The sequence below is a fragment of the Nyctibius grandis genome, chromosome 2 (genome assembly GCF_013368605.1).
Source record: "Nyctibius grandis isolate bNycGra1 chromosome 2, bNycGra1.pri, whole genome shotgun sequence".
Lineage (NCBI taxonomy): Eukaryota > Metazoa > Chordata > Aves > Nyctibiiformes > Nyctibiidae > Nyctibius > Nyctibius grandis.
Window position 1 is genome coordinate 59,681,795 of NC_090659.1, and position 18,526 is coordinate 59,700,320.

Below are 18,526 nucleotides of genomic sequence, written 5' to 3' on the forward strand. Positions count from 1 at the left end.
GGATGAGTGAGTTGCTCCCAGATCACAGATCTCCTTGTCAACGTGAAACTGTCCACCCTGACCATGACAAAACACTCATGAAGCAATCTGAGTCCCAGCTCACACTCTAGACAAGTTCCAGCCATTTATATGTCCTTTGGAGGCAAGTTCAGTCTATAGTTTATGTACAAATCCCATTTACCTTTCTAACAACTATGCACACAAGGATTTTGGATTACCTTAGTTGCTTGATGTAATAATTTCAAGAACAGACAGTTGGACTGTCACACCATCTGTCATCTGATTGCAGATAAACTCTAACACATGTGATGGGTGTTCTGAGAAGTAAGCAAAATGCAAGGCTCTAGCCAGAGTTCCTGAGGGTACATCCAAAATGAATATCCAAAAGAAATATGACCAAGTGGCTGTTTTAACATTGAGCCCATCCCAGGAGACACTGTATAGAAAAGCAGCACTAAGAAAAACAAGAAGTTAATTTACAGGCTTTAGATATAAACAGCTCTGGCTTGCATGGTAGTAGAACCCAAAGGGAATTTTTAAGTTAAAAAGGAAGAATATTATAGATTGTAGTACCTCTAGGATTAGGCAGACACTGAACAGCAACTTCTTAAGATACAGTTCGGTTTTATTTACCTTGGGACCATGTTTCTATCTAAAGCTTTTTAAAGCTTTTATTGGATCTATATCCTAAGTCCCTTAGATATTCGGGGAAATTTTATCCTTGTATGTTTAATAAAGCTGTAAATATATAATAAGATTAGTATTACTAATCAGTGCATTAATTTTGTTTTCCATTGGGTCATCTGACAATTATGTAACGCTATTTTACTCATGAAAGAGATTATATGACTTCGATATGTATAATCTGTTACCATTAGTAATTGTCAAATGATGTAATTAGTACGGCATCTGACATAGAAAAGGTATAACAATAGAATTATGTTCTTTTCCATGACAGATGCAATGTTGTATAATTTTCTAATTGCATCTCCTAAGAACATACAACATAGTTAGCAAACTATTAGAATAATTTAAGTATACTATTAATGCTTTTACTGTACTTAAAGTAAATGTTCTACCTTACTGGTCCATAAAAGATAATTAACAGAACTTATTTGACAAATCCATAATGCCAGTTCCTAATTGAGTGTCTTAGGCTTTGTCTAAATTAGAAGAAGAGAGTTAGTATTGGTGGGAAGAGTAGGTAAGTATAGCAGTGAGAGATACTATATTATTATTAAGTGCCTATATTGAAACAGGGAGAAGTTTCAGTACTGGTGATGGTATAATACATTACCAACTTCTAGAACTATATTCATAAGACATCTCTCATACCACATAAAACACATAAAAGTCATCAGGCTTGCCTTCTGTAAAGAAATTGCTATTTCTCCAACAATTTTCCCATAGACTTTGTAAATTAATTCACTGCCTAAAGACATGAAAACTGACTCAATGAAATGGCACTCTAGGGTTCCATATACATTGCCATTCCCACAAAAGAGAAAAAGAAAGAAGTCCTCTTCTAGCTGCCAATTTTGTTAATTTAATCATGCCCTCATCAGAGATGCCAACCTACATAGCACTTTGCCTAAAGTACACATATTTCCTTTAGTTTTCTTCCATTGCGTTTCTAAAGTAAACCTGGCCAAAACTCTGCACTGATTGGCACTCAAGCACAGTGGAGAGTTATTCCGAGGAGATAAAAACCAAACAATTACATGATTCAGACAGGAAATATGCGCTTGCTTAGATCATGGTTCCAGTATTATAAAACATACTCCTTATTCTCACTTCTATTTATTGCAGGTGTTTGCTCTACCTTGCTTTACATGATGAACTCTTTGGGATAGACAGCATGTAAACCTCTATGATAACCAAAGGAAACAAGATCTTTAGATACTACCTGAACTAGTTGAACTATTTTTATTAAAAAAGAAAATAGTGTACAGTTCCAGACTGCATTTTATCTCATTAAAACAGATTAAAACAAGAAAGGGACTGGATTCGTTCCTTCTTGATTTAAGTTCAGAAAGGAAGAGAGCTTAACCTAAGTAAAGTGGTAGTGGGGCAGGCCTGGATTTTAGGGAAAAATATTGAGCAATACTTCCACTCTGCCTCCCATCAGTTCCCTCTCAGTTTCCAGGGCTCTGGCTATTAGAGAGCTCCTGACCTGCAGGGTGTATCGCATCTTTGTGTTTAGTATCTCTTGATTGACGTTTGCTCCTCAAGTCTCTGTTTCCAGAACTCATCAACGTTTTCGGCATCTATAACACTCTGTGGGAAGGAGTTTTACTAGTTACTAACTATGCAAAAAAATCCTTAATTTTATTTGTTTTGAACCTGTTTTCTGGTCATTCAAATTGGCATAGCTGGTTTTAATATCATGAGAACTCGGAGATACAAATAAGAGATGAGATAAAAGAACAACACCCAGAAAACAGGAGACTCACACATCAAATCTGCACAGAGCTAACTTTGGGAACTGCACATTCCTCATATCTTCTTACATATTCTTGCCTCTTTTATTCATTAATCAACATCCTGCCACTCCACTGTATATCTTCTCTCAGAAATTTCTATTCTGAATTGAAGTATCCCCTCTCATAATGTCTGACTTGGTAAGGGACTTTATCTAAGTTTGTTGGATTTCCCAATATACTTTATCGACAGGGCCATCTTTACACATAATTTTAATCAATTCCTTTAAATATGCTATTTTGTAAATAGTTTTCACATCTTGTGATAGGCCAAAAGCACTCATGGTTATTGGCGGATCCAGCAGGAACCCTAAAACAAGCTAGAAAAATGCCAGCTGGATTGTTAAGGTTGATTTGGCTGCATTCACAGTTAAAGGGGAAAATTTTAATAATAAAATGTAACTCAGAAACTCACAGTTTTGCATGTATTGTTAAATTTGGTTAATAAGAAAATAATCAGTTCATATAGTTAAAAGAGAAATTTTTGAGAGCATGTCCAAGGACAATTTCAATTTCAATGCATAGAGGGTCATTTGTAGTTGTTAATTTCTGCAGTACTTAGATGTGAGCGATATCATTTAAAAGCTTGAATGTGCCAATTTTTTTTAGGATCACTGAGCTTCTCACCCTCCCAAAACAAGTCTTGTTAAGCAATGCATGAAGTAAATAATTTTATATAGTCTGTAAAGTCTTATTCTAAAACTGTGATAGAAATAGTCGTATATTGAAACCAGCAGATATTTAGAAACAAAATAGGAGGGTGGGGGGAAGTGTTCTATTATTTTCTCCTGTAAGTGGAAGTCCAAAATCAAGTCTACTTAAAGAAATAAAGAGAGAGAGAAAGGGAGAAAAACATGACTATCTTGTCTGCGTGAAAAAAAAAGGAATCTTTGTCAAGTAACCTTTATAGGCTTTGGTATAGCTTAGACCAGACTGATTTGATTGTTATGTCTGGGGGTTCAGCCTGGGGAAAAAATAGAGAAAATGAAAGCATCCTCATTGATTAATCCATCTCCTTTTGTCTTTTGATTTAGAGGTTCAGTTTCAGAGTCTGCCTGGGATACAGAAGGCATTTCAGAGAAGACTACCTTGGTGAAGGTGAGCTGACAGTTGAGAGGTATTTTTGAAATGTACATAGCCGAGAAATGGAACAGACATTGATCTGCACTTAAAGGACATTATGTGCACTGGTTTATAGAGCAAAGAAGTTGGTCTTTATGTCTGATCAGTTTATTACAGTACTATAAGTCAAAACAGTGACAAGGGAAAGGGGCTTATCTGATTTGTAAATTCAAGTACAAATGTAAACTGCAGAAAGCTTAAATTATGATGACATATGATTCAGATTACATGAACAATGGGCAAATAGCTCATTATCTGAACACCGGTATGTTAAATACCACTATTAGGTAAAGCTGTGCCTCTTGGCATTGTGCTAAGACAATATATTTCAGATTTATTTACTGATATGCTAATTCTTCCATAAAATTAAAAAAAAAAGAACTGAGAGTCCTTGAGAAAATTCAGTGATGGAGTGTTATTCTTCAAAAATCATGACTATCAGTAAGGCTGAGAGTTCAGAGGTATAATTCATGTGAAGACCTTCGTTACGTGAGAGCCCACAATGTAGATATTAATGTTATCAATAAAAGTACCTAGAAATTCAGTATTACACATTCTTAGTATAGTTTCAACTGACGGTCAGATGCATTGATCAGCTGCACCCATAAAACACTTCACTTCCTCACGGCAAGCTTGCAGCGTGCAGCATGGAATCAGTGTGCCTCTCCTCTCATGGTGCTGCCAGGCAGACAGTCTCTGTGAGAAGCAGCTGAGAGTACCCACATTCATGTTAGGCATCAGAAGCAAAGCAATGCCCCAGACACGCAGAATTTTTCCAGAAGAGATGAGACTATGAGTGTTCAGGGAAATGTGTTAAACAACCTTCAGATAAAGCCTTCCACTAGGATTTTTTTTTAGTCATACAAAACCTAAATCATTCTTTTCTACCTTCTGCCTGAACAGAACAGATAAGCTTTTTGTCTTACAGCACTCAGATACCAAGACACTAAATAGCTCTTAGAAGAGACTCATAACGTGTCAAGGCATTGTAGGATTCTGTTCAGCTGCAAAATTGAAACTGGGAGATAAAGTAAAATACTTGATATGATCAAGTACTAATGTTCACAGTGGCCTTTGCTGAGCATGTGTTCATCTAGTTAACTATCATATTGCTCATACAGAAAAAGACAGATTCAGTGTTGTGCAGGCATAACAGTAAAATCCAACAGAAATGAATAAAAAGTTGTTTTCTTTCCTCCACAGGATCATTCTGTCACATTTGTGTAATACAGTATTCTCAGCTTCCACTGAAAAATCTTCCCCTGTGCTGATTTCTTCTATATGCAGAAGCTTACTTGTGCATATTGTTTCCCTCTTTTATTCCACTTTGTTCATTCCAAAACAGTAAAGAAAATAAGAAATAATCAAAGGTCTCTTAGAATGATATCATACATATAGATTTTCTTAAAGCATTGTTTTCACCAGAAATTCAAGTATGGATTCCAAATTCTTTAGGATTTTTTCCCTAACAAATTATTTTGAGCCTCTTCCTTCCATATGCCTTCTTAGGCTCACTTTGACATCACGTTTTCTTTTTTTCCCTTCCGACCCACTATCTCTTCTCTTTTCTCTCAGTACTGCCTTTTCTGGAATGGTCTAAAGCTCATTAGGATTGGAACAACAACATGGTATGTATCGTCCTAGGAAAAGCTACTGAGCATAAAACATAAGGGAATGGGCAATACCTCACAATGCGTGACTACAATTAATCAAAAAGACTTGATATTGGAAGAAAAGATATTTTTTCTATGATTATCATGACACAAAACATTAAGATAAGAAGTCTTTAAAACTGCATGGACACATCTGTATCAGCTGTAATTCTGTCATAATATAAAGCTAGAGATATCAGTTTTGTTCACAAAAGGCTGTCTGTTAATCTCAATTAAATATACAAAAAAGGTCTCTTCAGTGAGGCAGTATTTTTAATAGATGCATTTTCCAGTATAACTGCACTTATGAGTTTCTAAAATAGCTACTGTAAGTGTCTGAGTAAACATATGAGCCCAATTATTTCTGGACTTTGAGCTACACACATAAAGTACTGAAGAAAAGGAGTCCAAATTACAAGGGTCCACATAAGATTCATACCAGGGCCAACACAGAATATTAGCTTTTTTTTTATGCTCTAGATGACTTGGAATAGCAGCTGTTTCACATTGGCTGTGAACTACACTGCAGTTACAACTTTTGTTACCTACAGAAATCAGGCTGTCTGCCTACACCTTCTGTTTAACACAGAGCCTGCATTCAGTGTGACTTCCTCCACAAACACCAGCTTAGACACATCACTGGAATACAAATGATTAAGCCTAGAAGTGAAAAATTTCATGTTCAATTACCTGTCACATTTTAGTGGTAATTCTTTTTCTACCCACTGGGTCTGATTCATCTCTTAGTTTTACTCACGTAAATAATGAGGAGCTTTATCCAGTTAAAGGAGTTACAATCAGTGAAAAAAATGTGGTGAGAATAAAATCAAGCCTCTTTGTTTCAAATTTAGGGATCTCTGAAGGCAAAGAGGCAGAGAAAGATTGCTTAATACTTCACTTACTTTAGACTCATTTAATTGATATCGGACTATAAAAATGGCTCTCAAAACCTGCCAAACTATACTATTACTTTATATATGAAACTCTTACTTTTGAGTGCCAATAAACCCTGATATATTTAAAAGCCTGATCCTTTAACAATTTTCATAACGCATAAATCACAAATGACTTCTATAAAAAGCTACTGAATTTAGTAATAGCACAATCTAAAGAACAGCATCAGCAGTTTTAAAATCCCAGTTTTTATTATTCAGCTTAGCAACTTATGAGACATACTAGTCTGAGAATAAACTCAATTTGTGTGATTATTTAGTACAGTAATCCTATCATCAGATTTTCTGTAAACACATATCATAAATCACTGGAAATGTGAATCTAGATAGCTAGATAACAATTCCATGAGGCACCAAAAATGTAAGTGTCTTTAAGGATTTTGCTCAATCAGTATTAAAATAAGGAGAGTCAAGCACTTGCACGGGAACTTCTCTGTTTTGGCAGGGACAACCATTTTACTGCCACAAGGATGCAAAGAACAACCTGACTGTCTGGAATATTTCCTTGCCCAATGTAAATAAAAGGATCTCCATTGACTTCAAAAGAATGTGTGAATGTACATTACTTGGAGATCTGTCTATTTGTTCATACTTTTAGATTAAATGTCATTACTATTATTAGGAAAAGGTCAAATCAAGTATCTATGTTACAAAAAAAAATTCTAAACAACCATGCAAGGATATAACACACGTTAATGAAAAGCGTATTCCTTACCACTCACAGTTTTACTTTCAGAACTGGGCATCTGAAACTTTGTCCTTAACAAATGTTACCGCTGAGTGCTTCTTCAGAGAATAAGACAAACATTTTTTTTTTCTTTTTGAAGAAATTTTCTTATTGTTCTGGTTGTGATTTTAATGCAGCTGCTTCATGTCAGGGTTTTGGTGTGTGGGACCTTTTCAAGCTATGGTGATAAATTTGTATAATCACAGCAGAACTCCATGAAAAAAATATTTACCTAACAAGTATAGAACAGATTTATAAACTAATTTAGACATCTGGAGTCCACAGTCAGTTCTTTATCACTTTAAGTGCTAATAAGTTTCACAAAATCTTCGTTGTGCTGTTAGCTAACCACTGCACACCCGCATTCCTACTGAAAAGCCCCAGTAGTGAAGGTATTCAAACCACTTAACTTTGGCAAATAATTTGAGTCTAAGTAGAAGGCCTTATGATGAAAGAAGAGCCTCCAAGGGAGCTATTCAGAGTATTTAGGTTAGGAATTCAAGCACTGCCCAAATAGTCTTAATCCTTTCCATAATGACCACATTTCTATCATTGGGCAGGAACAAAATTGCCTGCGTCAGAACACTACTCAACACTTCCATCGACTTCATTTCCAAATGAGGAGCCACAAAACAGCCCTTTCCCCATTTATATTGCTGTAAAGGACCCTAATCTGGTTAAAGAAGCCTGAGCTTGCACATTCCAACCTTCTCATCTGTTCTGGAGAGCTCAAGGCATATAATGTTACCTTGAGATATGACAGAGCAAGCAAGTCTTTTTTTGGTGACTTGGAGACAAGTCTTGAACACGCCTCATAAAAGTACCCATTACCAATAAGTCAACTCACTGGGTGTTCAACAGCATAAATCTGTTTCACCTAAAATATTCATCATAGCAGAAAGTGTGTCATCCGGTACCTTTAGCAGCAAGGATAAGAGTTATTTTTCTGGTGTTTTTACCCTAGCAAGCACACAGAACTCCCTTCTGAATCTAAATTGATTTTTCTAGCAGCATATCAGATAAACTCCCTGCATTTGCTACTCAGAAAATCACGTGAGGGAAGGTTGCTCTAATTACCTCTCACAATAAGCAGCAGCAAAGCTATTACATTTGTTTCAGAATTGTAATACACATTCTAATCAAAAGACTTTATCATAGATGCCCAATTTCTTGCTCATCGAACTAATCTCTTCTGTCTGTTGCTTAGGTAAAGAGACGAGCGTCCAGGTGTCAGTTGTCAGTTGTCTGGCTATACTGAAGCACCAGCAGTTTCCACATGTCTTCCACAAAAGATTCTGAAGTGATTAGGTACATATCACGTGCTGCCACTAAATCCTGAAAAAGCCAGGTTCTGCCTGACAGCAGGCTTTACTGAGATCTCAGGTTTAAAGTGGCCTACTACATAAAGTCATCAACTAATAACACTTACAGTTATATTTATAAACAACGCAGTGCATCTGATCACGATGCAGTGGTTCCGAGGCACAGTAGCTAAACAGCTTCTAAATGTGCTATGCATAATGCTTTTATGGGACTCCATCAGTGGATGGATAGCTCATGGGATCATCTGCATAAGACTTACAAAGTGTGAAAGAACACAGAACATGTTGTTCAGATGTAAAGACCAATTCCTGGAGCCTTCAGTCTATGCTCTCACCCAATTTCAGTGGAAATTTTGGAAAAGTGATAACTAAGAGCCCCCATTGTATTGTGTCCATACAACCTACATTCATTAGCTCATTTCCAATACCATACTTTGAACAGAGAGAAGTGGCAGCATGTCAGATTTATCACAGAGGGGCCAATCTGTCAAATTATCTAAAAAAAATTATTATCCCTTTAAGCACATACCTATTTGGCTTGCTTTGGTCTGCAGGTGGTTGTGGAGACAATGTGAAAATGAGGGAGTATTGGAAAGAAAAGGGTAAGAAGCCTATTTAACAGAATTGATTATGCTTTTCCCGTGGACATTGCAGGAGGAGAAATGCAAAACATTCATCCTGTTTCACAGCCATATTTAGAGACACTTAGCATGTTCTGGGATTTTGAAGAAAAAAAGGGAAAAAAATACATATTTTGATTATGATTACTAACAAAAAAAAAGTGGTGTGCTTTTTTTTACCAGATGCATGCTGGTATCCAAGTTATCTACATATATGGCAGAGGATCTACAGGGAACTTGTACTGTTCTGGAACAACATCTGAAAGCAAAGTGACACCTAACTAACTAAAATGGCATTAAACATTTATGCTGAGGTATCTGAATCACCCACTTCTTCATGAAGTGCTTACAATGAAAATACAATTTAGGGCCCAGAATTAGGTAGCCTGAACCCTGCACAATACAATAAAACTACAGATTTTAGTTTTAGATACTGCATTGGGATTCTAAGCTGTCCTCTGAAAATTTGTCACTAAAAAGTGAATTGTTATTTATAGCCAGGAGTTGGAGAAGCCATGCAGAATTTTGTTTTGTTTACTCTTTTTCATTAACAGTGTGTAACCAATCATTCAAACAACTTACCCTCCCAGCATAATGCATAACAGTGAAGGTGGAGCCCTGATCCTTTGGGGCAAGGTTACCATTTCCATCTTTTGTGGAGGAATATACTGTATTTGTGTCTGATGTATCCAGGTAAGACTGAATGCGTTTAGACAGACTCTGTTCCACTGACCAAACAGATTGGCTTTCTTCATCCAGCATTGACAAAAAGCCTGATGGTTTCTGAAATGAAAAATAGATTTTTCTCATTTTATTCAGGAGAAACAGAATTTCAGTTTTCCTTGTAGAGTAACACAGCTTGTAATTTAGTAAACAGAAACATATATCACCTCAAAGAAAAGGAAAAAATGGTTAAAATATTCTGGTAAGTCTCCAAGGCTATGCACATGAGATAATTCTGCAAGAAACATAGGGAATAATATTTCAGTTGCCAAAAATGGTAACTATTGATGATCTTTTAGGAAACTGATTGGGCTCCTTCCTTCTTAAAAGTTATACACCAGAAACTAGCTCCAGGCAGAAAACAAATGTCAGGCTTACAACAGAGACTTGTCAGTCCTACAGCTGAACTAAGGACATGGCATGATACACAGATGCTACGTGTGAATCAGTATGGGCAATGAGTTTCTGTAATATCTTCTTCAACCCTGAACTGTTAGAGATCTCAGCTCTCAAGTTATGAGGGCAGTTATGACAGCTCTCTCTATGATCTCTTTGGACCCATAACCTTCTCTACAGATTCATAAATCAGAAAATGCAGGCAAAAGTTTGTATTAGTCTAACACACAGAGGCTGCATATAAATATACATGGTGTAAAATGGATCTGAAAACTACCTGAAAGAAAAAATCCAAGGCTGCTTCATGGTTACCAGGAGAATACGCTGTTTCCATGGTAACTCCCTCCTGTACACATTCTGCTTGCTCTTGTAGGAAGAGCATTTCATTGATGTACTGGTGTATCTTCTCATTGGTCATGTTGACACACAGCTATTGTAAAACCAAGAAAAAATGAGTATTAGAAGTTTACTGCATAATTCATCGGGGTAGGTTTTACTGCACATCTGATATTGAATTTGATGAAATGTCAATCCACAACATGTTATCTCTCGGTAGACCATATATTAGCAAGACCCTCGGGAAATTTACATTTTAACAGCTATTAGTATTAAATGGGGAATAAACAGTTTCCTGCCTGCACAGTTCATTGTGAATTCCACATAAGAATTATCAAATACCAGCATTGTCAAATATAATGCAAATTTACACTAATTCAATTGATTGAAGTGGGGTAACTCTACGTATAAATCGGTACACTTAGTACTCTTCTGCAGTTTATATTCAGGAAGACTACACAGATGCAATGTGCTTTTAGAAAAAATAACTACATGTTTGGTTAAGATCTTGACTCTGTAGTTGGTTCAACATTAACAAAGACATTCAAACTCTGCTTCCACATATAATGTCACTGCAGTCTAAAGCAGTCTCTGAAGAACTCATTGTGTTTTGCCAAAATATACGTTATAAAACACCTAGGGACATTTTATTAGATGCTTCTTTCCATTTTATTGATATTCTAAGGGAAGGTTGTCAAGAAAATGGTCTTCAATAGAAAAGTTCAAAGTTTAGAGAGATAAATAATGTAAAAAAACCTCTCAAATATTTTCTTTGATTGCCTTATAAGAGGTATAGTGCCACTTTCGCAAAATAAATAGTTCAATAGGAATCAGATTTCCAATTAAAAACAGGTGGGAGTTGAATCAGCTGATTTTGGGACCTTTTGTATTTTATTCAAAGCTCACAATCTGCAAAAAAAGTAAATAGTTAATAACTTTGTGGAACAAATGTTTTAACTGCTTTATTTATATTAAAGTGGAAATTTTAGTGGAAAATTCTAAAATCTCCTCCAATGCAATACTAACTATCACTAAGAAATTAAGAAAACAGAAACTCCTAAAAGGGTGGAAGGACCCTTTACATGAGGAATGATGCAAGGAATACTTGCCCACAGTCTCTTTTCAGACTACACTAGTCACATATTTGTTTTGGCCATAAACTATATCTTCCATGAATAAAGTGTGTAAAAGCAATTCCACTAGCAAGTCATATTAAAAAATATGAAATATTTAGATCAGTCCTAAAACTACATGGCTTAACATCTAGATGAGGGAAAAGAACCCAAGTAATGTGTAATAGTTGCCTGAATTTTCCATTAACACCTCATGCTAGTATAGTCAACTTGGTCTTGCTATACAATGAAATAGACCAGCGTGAATAATAGTAAGAAGAAATACAGCAAACTCCCATTTTATAACCAAATGTCTGTTATTAACTGTCTTTACCAAAGCATGATACTGCAGACAAAAGACAGCCTCAAATAAAACTACTATTTTTTAAAAGGGGGATTTTTGAAGATTCAGATTGTTATCTCATTTTATTAATAATGAAAGTATACAATTGACTTACACTAGCTACTAATTTTATGGAAAAGACCTCTTTTTTAACTTTGTGGCAGGCAAAACATGCTTTACTGATCACTTTTTGAATTCTAATTCTAATTTCAAAATCTTTTCAGAAGCTTCTTAACATTATTTTAGAAGGCAGCCATAACATTACAAGCTTATACTTCACAAGATATGTAAAGCCTTAAAATGATGCATGCTGTGTATATATTTATTTGCAAATGAGTTATTTAGAGAACTATGTCATTTAACTTTACACAGGTATATTTTACTGTAAGCAAAGTCAACAAAATCACTATAAACTCAAGCTTAATTTTTATCATGTGCCTATCTCCTAAAATACGTAAAAACAATAAATGTACTTGAGGACCTGACTGTGCAGCAAAATTATTAAACTACACAATTCAAGCTGAAGGGAAAGACTTAGTCATATCTTAAAAAGATCTAATAAATAGCATTAGTTTTAACTGCCAAAAGTAAAAGGCATAGTATTTTGTTAAAATATTCATACATAACACACTGGGCTGGTAAAGAAAAAAAAAAGTTTATAAATTCTACTGATCAGTGTATTATGGCATACACTGGTGTGCTTTTTAGTAATATAAGCAATACCATCATTCAGATTGGCAGACTTGCCATAAAGTTCTGCAAACCAGACAAGAAAGCAAGCTCAAGTGCTTATACAAACTGCAAGCTGCTCCAAAGCTGCTCTCTCTAGCAGTGGCTGTGAGTAACAGCTCTGCAGAATGAGAACCAGGAGACCAGCCAGGGACTGCTGAAAAGCAAGGCATTCTGATCATATCTTTCTCCATTTCAATGTTTTATACAACCTGCTGGGAAAAGGTAATAAAAAGAATGTTTCAACTTCAAAGCTTGACACAAGTTAGCATAATAATTAAAACAGCTGAAATGTAGAAATCAGATTAAAATGAACTCAACTAGCTTTGCTCACTCAGCTTCTTTTGCTCCATGTCATATGAAGTACTATGTAAAACAATGACATATTTCCTGCCCAAAGATATGAAAAGTTCAGAAAACTACATTTTATAAACATATTTAATTGCACCTGTGAAAATTAGATGGGAATACAGTAATAATAAAAGAAAACACAATGAAATTTTTACCTAAAACAAATGTTGTGGGAATACCTTTAAGCATTGTGTATTTGCTTTACCTTGCACCACTACTGAATATTACCTATGGTACTTTTTGTCATTAAACATTGTTAAACTGTTCTTTACATGCCTCTTATTGGCTCCATCGCATGTCTCTTCCATGAGAAATCCTCCTTCTATCTGTCTTCCTTTCTAATCCTAACTCACTATCACGTCTCAGTGAAAACAAATACACCATCTATTTGTCCAAGTCTTCATTAAAAAGTACTTCTAGAATATTATAAGAAGAAGAAAAAAAAAATTGTTCAAGTATTTAAACAAACAAGTTGCAGTATCATCCAAATTGTGGAATTTGGAAAATAATATAGTGGTATTTGGCAAAAGCAATAAGAATTCATCACATTAGACAGTGTTAGCTTGATCTCTCTTCTTTTACTACATTTGACCAGTTAGTACTATTACAGTGTACTCCAAATTCAAATTTAGGTAGAAGACCAAAATCGTACTGTACTCTGAAGACAGAAAAGCACCTATGACTAATGAAATTTTCCTGTTCATCACTTTATATAAATAACTATTTGAAAAGGCATAGCCAAAAAAAAGGGAATTTTTGAAGAGAAAATTTGGTGACTGTCAATCAGTGAGGGAACGATGGATGTAAACACCCTTTGGAAAGCTCATTTACATCCTTTGGTCATGCCGAAGAATTAGCTCTCTCAAGGGATGCGTATTCAGAGCACAGAGTAAAGCCTACAGCTGTCATATCAACACATCTATCAAGCCGTATGCTATGGGCCAAAATGATGAAGCTACCTTGCCAAGTCTAATTTGTAAGGATGTACTCTAGCATTTCTCAAAAATGTAATTCTAAGATAGTGGAAGGCAGAATCATCTTCCATTTACTGAAGTCGGACTCAGAAAATATTTTTAAACCTAAAGTTGATAATCACTTATTTCTCAGAAGTATCTTGATCACTGCTCCCCCTTGTAACTGCTACCCAAACATTTCCACCTCCTTCTTTTCTTTTTTTTTTTTTTTTTTTTTTTTACTTAGAGTACCAATCAGAATATTTTTAGTGAACATATAACAAAACCAGAACCCATTATATTTCTTCCTTTGCCTTTTAGGGGCAACAGGATCTAATACAGGTTTCTTGTTTTCCATGCAGCTCCAACACAAATTCAAACATAGTCCTTCTGCCTCTCTGTCAGAAGAACTTTATTTCACTGGGAATTCATGTCATCTCTGGGGTCAGTTGCCATTAGCTGACCTGTGTTCCTCAAAAAAAGTAAAATAGAACCCAGTGCTATATTAAAATTTTATTATGGGCATCTGTCACCTGAAAAGCCCCTTCAAAAGGGACACAATTTCAATACAAAGTGGAATAGTCCCCCACCTGATTTTGTACATATAAAAGTGTGAAACAAACAAGCAAACATGGTAACAACAGTTTTTCCTTGAAAGAATTTGGAATTAAAGATACTGAAATAGTTCCATTTTTTTTTTTCTCATACTGCTGGCCAGGAACTAAGTACTGTGGGATAAAAAAGGGTGCTGCTGTGGAAAAGTAAGATATCAGTTAATAAATGTCCTTGTGCAGCCTTTCATCAATCAATCACAAACTGAATCTAGCTGGGAATCTCAATTTTAGAGAAATGATTTTATTTTTGGCCACCAAGTGTCTACTGTAAAAGAATAAAGAAAAACATTTTAATGTCAGGTACATGATAAGCCAACTTTAAAACAGAGTGACACTGGTTTTCCAGTGCCTGACTGGAACACTGAACAGACAATATGGAAAAAATTGTGTGTAGACTGGAAGAAGACCAAAGAGACTGAGAGGGAACAGGGGTACACCGTGACAAAAGCCACACAGAGTGTAAGATCCACAGGAACTGGATCAAGGAACAAATCGAAACACAGAATCGCCAGGCCCCTGAGGGCAGGAATAGGCTTCTACAGCCCCTCTCAGCTTTCCCTGGGACCCCATCCATACCCCGCCCATGCACCCAGTCCCAAGCGACACTGTGGCAGTGTCAGTTTCCAGCCCTGTCTCCAGCTGCTCCTGACAGGACCCCAACCCCGGCTCGCTGCTTGCCATGTCAGGGCTACTGATGGGTGTTGTTACCGGCCCTGGCTCTGCCGGTTGTGCTCAGGCCCTGTGGGATGGTGCCCATCAGGGAGGGCATGACCGGCCCTGGGGTCCTTCTGGTGCCTGGCTCCCTGATGCCAAGGATCAGCTGGCTCTCACTGCTCCACAACAAAGATATTAAAACCTTCCTGTGCACAGAAGCTAGCAAAACACTGACTTAAAAATATCACATTACTTTTCCTTGTTAAAGGTTCTGCATTCAAGTCCCTGTGTAGTATCAAAGCTCAGTGTGCACAAGCAGCCCCCTATTCCACTAGTACTGAGGCAAACAGGACCATCTGTCTATGCTCTGGACAGGCAAAACCGAAGTAGGCTGATTTCTTCTGCATAAAATAAAATATTGGAATGCTCCTTCAGGCTGTCTGAATGCAGACACTGGTGTGAGTGACCTCCCATCTGCTATCACTGAGACTGCAACAACTGTAGAATAGTTGTCATGTAATTTTATTTATTCATATCCATCCATCTACAAAATGGGCAACATGAGCTTACATTTGGATAGCTAGAAGTGGTCTCAAGGTTGAGGCAATGCAATTTAATAAAAAATGTTCTGTTATGGCTGTTTTGGCTAGGAAAGCTCACATGACAAAATCAAATGAAGTCTCAGCAGGGTTAACTAAAAAAATAACACTCTGAGAAGTTAAAACCTACCACACCCAATCATAAAAGTAGGTGAAAATTCCCTTGAACACAGCTGGGTTGTATGAGCTCTTCTGCTTTACCGTAGTGACTCTGAAGTGAAGTCCTGAGTGGGGCAGGCAATGTTCTGTGCTCTCAGAGCACAAGAGATGTGCTGCACGGAGCTGCCAGGGGAGTCGTGCCTCTCCCAGCACTCTACTGCATCACTCAAATAATGCGCGCATACTTTAATGGGTATAGAGTTGAATGGGAGTGAGGAGACACTTGACTGTTCCAGTGACCTGCAGTCCTAATTCAGATAAATCACTTATATCTCCTATAAAAAGGAGGAGATATATGTACTGTCTTCTGCAAAACTTAAGAGGTCTACGGAGGCAAAGTACCATGCAAGAGCTAAACATGTTATTTAGCAATAGCTAAATACTTTTTCAGCTTACCACTTGAATTAGACAACAGAGAGAAAAGACTACTAGAGTCCATTTTATTTAACTGCATTACTGCTCTTTATGATGCTTCCACAACTACAGACCTCCATATCTGTCGAAAGACCTGACTTTCTGCAAGGGGAAGAAAAGCTACTCTTGCTACTCTAAGGTCTGGTTCTTCTGCTGTCATACAGTTTTCTTATAAACAATTAGGCAACTTTATCAATCTTCCCTCCTGCTTATTGCTTGTTATGTTCACTGGCCATGAGTTCTTTCCATTTGTGTTGCATGCTTTTGTAGTCAAAGAACATACTAGCATAAAAGTATAAAGATGATAGTGGCATTCCTTGACTGCACTATTTGGAGTTGTGGTATGAAGGAACCATGAATAAGATCTAACTTAGTTTTAAACTCTACCAGAAGAGAAGCAGGCATTTTCTACTTTTAAAGGAGTGTAGATTAAACTGTAAACAAATATAGTCCCTCTCAAACAAGGAAACCTAAGAAAACACTGAAAACTAACATTGAAAACTGCCATTGTATTTTTGGTAGAGCACTCATATTTCCTGAAATGATCACAAAATGAAGGCCATTTCTGTATAGAACAGAACAGACAAATCTGTGCTCACTTCTGACCATGTTCCAGTGTGGCTGTATACAAAGCTGTTCTGGCACAGCAGGTATGCAGCTGCTCTAGGAAAACGCTGTTCCCAAGCTAATGATCATTTTAAGGAAGTGATTGTAAATTGTAACCAGGGTGAGCTAAAAGTGTACTGTAGTCATTCACCAAAGCTCAGCTGATGAGCAGTAACTCACTGAGTCCGGGTGATTCAGAAGCTTTCAGTCTTTATTGAGCAATGACTCCCTCAGATTGTGGCTTCTAAAAACACTGTCCCCTGTCTTTCAGCTTTTAAATTTCATACCAAAAATCACAACTCCACTCACTATTGCTTATTCCATACACTTATTTACTGTTATTTTAGAATTACATGTCCTATTTTTGCTATTATAAATATAATGTATCACACATTCTATAAAATGAAGGCTTACCATTGGTCACCAAATACAAGGAAAACTGAACACGTAATGCTGTTTTTAACTTCTAATGCCTTCTTCTAAGTTGGGGACAGACCTTTTGGACAGCAGCGTAGGGGAAAGGGACCTGGGGGTCCTAGTGGACAGCAGGATGACCATGAGCCAGCAGTGTGCCCTTGTGACCAAGAAGGCCAATGACATCCTGGGATGTATTAGAAGGGGTGTGGTTAGCAGGTCAAGAGAGGTTCTCCTCCCCTTCTACTCTGCCCTGGTGAGGCCGCATCTGGAATATTGTGTCCAGTTCTGGGCCCCTCAGTTCAAGACGGACAGGGAACTGCTAGAGAGAGTCCAGCGCAGAGCCACGAAGATGATTAAGGGAGTGGAACATCTCCCTTATGAGGAGAGGCTGAGGGAGCTGCGTCTCTTTAGCTTGGAGAAGAGGAGACTGAAGGGTGACCTCATTAATGTTTATAAATATATAAAGGGCAAGTGTCATGAGGATGGAGCCAGGCTCTTCTCAGTGACATCCCTTGACAGGACAAGGGGCAATGGGTGCAAGCTGGAACACAGGAGGTTCCACATAAATATGAGGAAAAACTTTACAGTGAGGGCAACTGAACACTGGAACAGGCTGCCCAGAGAGGTTGTGGAGTCTCCTTCTCTGGAGGCATTCAAAACCCGCCTGGACGCGTTCCTGTGTGATATGGTCTAGGTAATCCTGCTCCGGCAGGGGGATTGGACTAGATGATCTTTCGAGGTCCCTTCCAATCCCTAACATTCTGTGATTCTGTGATTCTTTGTAATTGTCTATAAAACTTTTCTCCTTGCAAGCTGTCAGTCACATCATTTTGCCTGCAGAAGTTACCAGATTCTTGATGTAGACATAATGAACCTTTCTTTTCTAGTTCTTTGACATCTATTGTCCTATGTATTGTTCATGAACCGTTCCTAGACCAATTCTTCGTTTGCCTCTGACATTTCAATACTGTAATGCCTTATCATTCCAACACTCTCACTGGAGTGAATAACTTATTTTACCTGGTTTATCCATCTCTTTCCTCCTGAACCGTCTAGACTGTTTAAAATGAATTGCTTAAATTGACATGTGATTTAGTATCATATTGCTCTCTTAATTATGATATTAAACTATCTATCAACCGACCTGATTTGAAGCACCAGAAATATTCAGACAGCTGCTTGGAATGTCCCCAGATTTGGGCAATGTGGAGGTTTTAATCTTTCTTGAAAACATTTGCAATTTT

At 37.1% G+C, this 18,526-nt stretch overlaps 1 protein-coding gene across 1 annotated transcript in view; it reads right to left on the reverse strand.

The window, feature by feature from the left end:
* Window positions 1-18,526, reverse strand: part of MYO16 (myosin XVI) — a 324,197-nt gene that overhangs the window by 91,077 nt on the left and 214,594 nt on the right. Inside the window, exons 21-22 of the mRNA XM_068425451.1 lie at window positions 10,273-10,425; window positions 9,459-9,659 (exon numbers count right to left, since the gene is read on the reverse strand). Of these exons, the coding sequence (XP_068281552.1) occupies window positions 9,459-9,659; window positions 10,273-10,425 (354 nt within the window). The remainder of the gene's footprint in view (window positions 1-9,458; window positions 9,660-10,272; window positions 10,426-18,526) is intronic.